We start from the raw sequence: 6,967 nt of genomic DNA, 5'->3' as shown, positions 1-6,967 counted from the left end.
GAAAGAGCCTCCCACCGGCGGTGTGTTAGACATGAGAATGAAGGTGCAAACAGACCAAAGGGCTAACTGTGTGACACAGAGCAAAAAGCAGTATTGCTTGGTAAGTACATCATCTTCTGCAATAACTATTCGCTTCTTATTGTGGGAATGAATAATAAAGTGTTACTGTGGTGTAAATCATGGCATTAACATCAGAACCAGGTCCTGGTTATCTTGGGAAAGGGTTTTTTAGGCTAGATTTAATGATGCTTAGTACATAATTGAATCCCAAAGCACTTTCTGAATATTAACTGCTTTGTCCTTAGAGTACTTTTAGGAGAGCAAGTAATATTCCCTTGTTCACTCATTAGCTGTGAGAAGAAAATAGATACAGATTTAAATGGCTTGTCTGAGAAAACATCTGCAAAATCTGGGACCTCCTGGCTTCTGATTCTGTGATCTGATAAATATTTCATCCTGTCCATTATGCTCTACAACCTATACATACAACATTAACTGATTGCAATGTATATACAACATTAATTACCCTTGGAGTGTTTCTAGAGGCTCTGTTAAATCAACCACAGCAGCGAAAGATGCGTGTATCTGTGGCTCTTGTCCGGGACAGTGGGCAATAAAACCCAAGCAGTCAGGGAGCAAAACCAGCCGAATTCAGCCTGGCTGCACAGCCTTCAGAGCCTGCCATGGTAGGTCCTGGAAACGCCGGTGTTTCCCTGCCCCGGGAAGCAGGCGCACTCTGGTGTGCCCGCTGGAGTCCAGCTGGTGCTGCCTAAAATGTTGCTGCTCCCAAGTGCTGTCTGTGTCGGGTGGCAACTGCTCCCAGGTTCCAGGGCGCTCCTGTGCTACTGCTCCAAGATGTCTCCGCCTCCCCAACAGTTCTTTAAAAAGTTGTTTGACTATATTGTGAGTTTGTATTCAAAGCTCTCCAGAATTGTTGCCAAGTTACCCGGCAACATGTCAATGCAAATGCCTTTTTTCCATGGGGTGTTTGTTACTTCTTGTTATTTCCTTTCAGTTCTGATGACCTTCTAGTGCTGCTCAGACAACGTGGTGACTGTTTCACCTTCACACTGGGATGTCTGTAGTTATTTCTCCTTGTTTCTATTGCAAGGAACATTTATAACAAAATCTGAACTTTACGGCCTAGGAGTTATGCCATATATACTGAACCTTAGATATGAAACTGGGCAGTTAATGGTCTCTGTGGGGACTGGACTATGTCTGGACGTGGTGCCCCGTAGAAAGAAGAGTGTCAGCATGAAATATTATTTGAGGAGATAGGAATTTTTTGGTGAAGAAGATATGTTGAGTTACCTGTAATCCCAATTAACTGGTGCATGGATGTTTTAAAGTTACCTGAGGTTTCTAAGGACTATTTTATGTGACTATTTTGACAATTTTTCTACAGACAGGCAGCCCTACATTCATCAATATATATGAAAACTGCCCAGAAGAAAACAAAACTGTGGGTATGTACTCTGTTTTCCTTCTCGTGCATGTGTAGAATTAGCCAAGGCAGACTGCCTGGAAGAGCTGCCTGTTGGATTTCCATACAATGGTGAAAAGTGTTCTACTTAGTGGGTTATTTCTGGTTCCCTGGATGAAGAGCAGACAAAAAGGCCTTACAGCTTTTCTAAAGGCCACTAAATCTGTCTTCATGTCTGCTGGCAGACTTACTTGTCTTACTTGTTGTGATACTGTACAGTAGCTCTTTGTTGTTTCATTCTCTTTCATACTCTGCTGTTTATTCCCTTTCGTACCCTTTGAAAAGGAAGACACTTTGTTGCTTATCAGTCTCTGAAAATACCCCTTCCCCTACAAATGCTCACTGAGACCCACACTCTCAGTATCGGGTGGTTGTTCCAGTGGAGCCTGTGCCCCCGGTTCCAGTGTCACTGGCCTCCGTGTGACTGTGCCCCAGCCTTGACAGCTTTGTGCCCAGATCAATTTGCTTTTTGCAAAACCTGCTCTCTGGGACCCCAGGCGATCACCAGCCCCCATCCGTTCTGGACTTCCCTTGCCACAGCTGATGCCCTGAGCACTTTCCCTCAGCTCATCTCTCTCACTGCACAATGAGGTTCTTTTCGAATTCCCACCTGCACCGCTCTAAAGCAATCCGTTACCCTGTCTGCGGGGGATAGTTCCGTTTCTTGTGTTATTTCTGATTTAAAGAAAGAAGAATCAAATGGTTTCTATGAGAGAGAGGGAACAAATAAAAGAATGAATGGATAGATCTATGAATAAAACGTTTGCTAAATAGCAAAAATATGCGCGCTATTTGGCTTGCTGAAGTGCTATTATTTTCGTGCCCTGCAGGGGATGTTCTGTTAGTCTGTTCCTAGGCGTGGATCCTGACCTGACAGATGTGGCTTTGGCTCTTCAGGCAGAGCCACAAAGCGCCAACCTCCCCCATCTTCCCCACTCCACCAGAATAGCAAGAGAGAATCGTTCAGCTTCCCACAAGCTTTTTTTGTGGTGAAGAGGGGAAGGAAAGGGGTTTGCAACAAACAACCTATATGGCTTGTGTCTCTGTAGAGTGATAGGTATTAATTTCTTTTCAGTCAGTGGGGGGTTTACTGCTCACATGGATTGAAGCAGAACTGAACCAGTACAGAACGCTTTTTAAAACTTCATTCTAACTCACTTTGCACCTTGTGCCTCCTAGCCATAAGGAAAAAATGAGTTACTCTGCCAATTATTCTTTTCCTTTTGAATTACTTTAGTGGGACATAAAAGAACAATAATGTTCCTATTTCAGCTTTTACAGTTATTTTAACTTGAGTTTAAAAAAAAAAAAAAAAGGAAAGTCTGCTTACTATATACTAATTGCAGGTAATTGTGGTGAAAGATCACAGAAGACAAAAAAAGAGGCAACGTTTCTGAAGCCTGCCTACAAAACAGATCTTTTTGATGATCCGTGCTACATCAACACGCAGACCCTGCCGTCCGCAGTCTGTACAGCCCGCGGTACAGCATCGACACAGATCCATGGGAGCCCGCTGCGTCAGGCCAGTAGGTTCCCATTGCAATACCATATCTTTCTAAGCTTTGAAAAGAGGGAGTCTCTCTTTGCATGGAGAAAGATTTTGGTTTCCCCATAAGAAAGACAGATGAGATGGGGGGAAGAAATCCTTCCTAGTTATTTTTTTTTTCTTAATAAATTCAAGACAAAGGGGATTAAAGAGTAAAAGTAGTGATCATAAGCAAGCAGAATAGCCTTTCATCTTCTGCAGTTGATTGATGACAATAAATAGTGTCACATTTTCCACAGGTAATAATAAGCAAGTTTTTAAGATGATAGGAAAGCTTGGGACTGCACCATACCTCAAGGCCAAGGGTTGTCCAGTATGCTTAAGGTCTTAACCACTGCAAGGGGGAGTGGCCTCAGATGCCTTTGCTTCACAGGCAGTAGCATGCAAAGTCAAAGTGGGATTGTTATGACCACCTTTTCTCAATTCTTGTGTAGGTGACCATTGAATCTCATCCAATAATTTCAAAATCAAACTGTTTGATTAGTAGTGTCTATTAAATATGTCAAATTATCTTGATTTACAGACTCAAAATGGTGGGTATCCATTAAGTGACTCTATAGTTGCTACTGATTGTCCTCATTATTGAAAAATACTCTGTTTATTAGCTTTGCCTTTTATGGCTTCCTACTGAGTGTTTTCTCTGTCAGAGCTGGCTCCACACAAGAAAGTGGGCAAAGGACTGGAGAGAACTACCATGAAGGAAAACTGTGACCATTGAGACATTTCCAACCCGAGGCTGTATTATGCTCCGAAAGGAACTGGCTATATCCTGAGGAGCCTTAGGTTGCTCAATTCCATTGAAGAAGTGGTATCCTCTTATTTTCCTTAGAAAAATCCTGCCTGTGAATCATTTGCAGTTGGACTGGCTCTATTCCAAACCACCCAGTTTTGTTAGCACATTCAGTAATTGTTCAGTTTTTTCACAGCAGATGCATCATGCTGTAATCCTTCCCTTCTGGCTACGTTGGCCGTGTTCTCTTGTTTTTTCATAGCTCGAGCGACTCAACACGACTCTCCCAGTGAGCCCTGACAATCTCTTCAGAGCTTGTTAAGGAAGAAGGAAAACCTAGATCTTTTAAAAAAAAAAAGCAGGGGGGGAGCTAACAAAAATCTTTACAGGGAAGATTTGACTTTTTAATACAACCAAAAAAATACAAACCCAAAACAGTAAAGCATCAGAAAAATTCCTGTTTCCAGTCCCTGTTGCCTAGCGACCCAAGGCTTTGCCATCTAAGGTATGGTAGGAGGCAGTGTGATAATTTTACCAAGTGCACTGGAGGGTTGTGAGCATTCATGTGTGTGTATTATGACACTCTGTAAGGTTGGTTTGATCACAGCTTCAAGACTGAACCATTTGAATTTTTTAAAGGCTATAAAAAATATTGTCTTGCATCCTTGTAGGATGTGGTTGTAGGTGGTGTCCAATACATTCCCTTTCATTTAATTTTAGATAGCAGAGTGCCACAAGCAGCACAGCTGGACTCTCTGTTCTGCCACAAATAAAGCAACAGCTAAAGAATGAAGATTGTTACCATGGCAAATTAAACAGGAAAGCAGCAGAGCGCCTCTTAATCAACGATGGAGATTTTCTGGTGCGAGAGAGCACAACGTCACCTGGTCAGTATGTTCTCAGTGGACTTCAGGGAGGGCAAGCAAAGCATCTGCTCTTGGTGGATCCTGAGGGCAAGGTACAAGTATTTCATATACTGAAACATCAGGGCTGCTCAGATATTCCAGTCAAAATGCATGGGTGCATTCTAGGAAGGGGGAATGATTTGATTCCATCCAGGTTAATGTAAATTTAGCCAGTGACTTCAGTAGGCTTGGAAGTTCAATTCAAGAAGTTATAAGCACTGAAGTACATGGAAATAGATGCAAGGTACTTAAATATTGTTGTTACTCCAGGGGCTGATAATTACTGTATGCACTTAATACATACTTTGGGTCATTATATTGCTAGAAAAATAACCCTAACGTGACATAATGAAGCTGATCAGTAACACAATTCTGGATAAAGAAAAGGCAGAACTGGTTTGTTGTCACTTCAGTTCTGCTTGCTTCTGCTCAGAGCTGGAAGAGCACTCTTGAGTGACATCTCTCAGAAGAGAGAGTAAATCAGAAAATTAATCCTCAATAGGATTTAGGGAAAAATATCTTGCTTCTGTGGAGAAAAAAAAAAAAGTTATTTCATTCTCCTTAGCAGAATCAGTCCGGCTCTACATATAGTCTTTTTAAATTGTTTCTCTCCTTTTCATGTCAGCTGATGGTACGTCAAAGGATAGATCTGAATTACTGCCTGCGGACTAATGGTCTTGTTCCAGTGGGCTCAGTGACTTAAATGCCTTTTGACTTTAATGCACTAGGCTCTCATCCAACCAATTCTAAGCACAGTCTAACCATAAATACATTCTTCTGCTTCTTTCATTAGGTGAGAACCAAAGACCATATATTTGATAGTGTGGGTCATCTTATTCAGTATCACATGGAAAATAATTTGCCAATCATCTCTTCTGGAAGTGAAGTGAGCTTGAAGCAGCCTGTAAGGAAAGAGAGTAATGTGGGACCCATGCAATATCACAAATAATCCCTTGGATTGTCCCAAGAGAATTCATATCTGAGAACTGTACCAAGAACTTTCTATTATGAAGACAATTCAAAAAAGTATAGACTGCACTTCTGCTGCTGTTCCAGAAGATACCCTTTTGTGTGTGTATGTATGAATATATGTATATGTGTATATCTATGTAGGTCTATAGAGATCAACAAGCATAGTTATATAGATATATATAGTCTTAATGAAATTCCACCTTCAGAGTGTGAGATTGATTTGTCAGAAGGTATTTTAGACATGCACAAATGTCACTTTCAAGGTCATACTGAATCAGTAACTATTTAAAAGCACAATTAAACCTCTACATGCAAAAGCTCACTTGAACGAACTGCTGGAACATTAGTATGTGCCTTTTAGCATAGAATTATTGGAAACCAATATTATTTATACTGAATTAGTTTTGGGTGGTTAAACAAACATGTCTAAGCTTTTAACTATTTGCCAAAACAAATACAATTTGAATACTACTAAAATGTCATTACTTTCGATAGACACTAACAATTTAATTTTGCTTGTAACAGCACTTTACTAGCAAGTAATGTTTGAAATTAATAGCATTCACAGTACAGAAATGTTGTCTGGTTTCTTAATTTTTATCACTGTCTGACTACTCAAACATTTGAGTTTATGCAACATTTACAAAGTTGAAATTAATATATGTAATATAATTTTGGAATAGAACTTGTTAAAGGACAAGCATGCTAGATCCTAATATTTTTGCCTTGCATATGATTTTACTGTTATTACCAATTAACATTGGAGACATCTCTTTTTAAAGGTAGGCTAAATATATTTTCATTGATTACATAGTTGTTTACAAACTAGAGAAGCTGAACAAAACTAATGATACATTTTGAGAGGAAACTATTTAAAAGACTGTTTGAACTCTGCATGTGCCCTTATTCAGTGGTCTTTCCAAAAAAAGATACGGTTTTCCCTTTCTTCTCGTAGAGTCCATTTGTTCCTAAACATGGAAAAAAAATCTTTTAAAGGAAACCTATGAATTGTTTTGCCACAATAAATACTCTAAATACGAACAATCCTATATTCAGAGTGAACAGTGATTTCTCGGGCTTCCTGTTGAAGAAACGGTGATTTACTAGGTAACTGAAGAAAGGCAGGGGAGATTTGGGGAATGAACTGGTAGCCTGGGTGATGGCCTGAGAAAGTTGTTCCTTTAAGATAAGCAATGTCTTCTGCCATGAGCAGGGACATTGTCTGTCTCCCACCCCACCAGCTCAGTTCCATAAGGCAGACAATTGTGGAGTTCAGCAATTGCTGGAAGATGTGACTATAAGAAAAATACATTCTGTTCTTTTCCCTG

The 6,967-nt window shown here is 40.3% G+C and overlaps 1 protein-coding gene across 1 annotated transcript in view; it reads left to right on the top strand.

The window, feature by feature from the left end:
* SHC4 (SHC (Src homology 2 domain containing) family, member 4) overlaps positions 1-6,156 on the top strand; it is a 29,251-nt gene extending 23,095 nt beyond the window's left edge. Inside the window, exons 9-14 of the mRNA XM_010077138.1 lie at positions 1-100; positions 1,409-1,469; positions 2,833-3,012; positions 3,272-3,345; positions 4,490-4,720; positions 5,461-6,156. Of these exons, the coding sequence (XP_010075440.1) occupies positions 1-100; positions 1,409-1,469; positions 2,833-3,012; positions 3,272-3,345; positions 4,490-4,720; positions 5,461-5,616 (802 nt within the window). The 3' untranslated portion in view covers positions 5,617-6,156. The remainder of the gene's footprint in view (positions 101-1,408; positions 1,470-2,832; positions 3,013-3,271; positions 3,346-4,489; positions 4,721-5,460) is intronic.
* Positions 6,157-6,967: the final 811 nt, after the last annotated feature.

Source organism: Pterocles gutturalis, unplaced genomic scaffold, assembly GCF_000699245.1.
Source record: "Pterocles gutturalis isolate BGI_N339 unplaced genomic scaffold, ASM69924v1 scaffold23123, whole genome shotgun sequence".
In the NCBI taxonomy this organism is placed as follows: domain Eukaryota; kingdom Metazoa; phylum Chordata; class Aves; order Pterocliformes; family Pteroclidae; genus Pterocles; species Pterocles gutturalis.
This window is presented reverse-complemented; position numbering and strand designations above follow the sequence as displayed.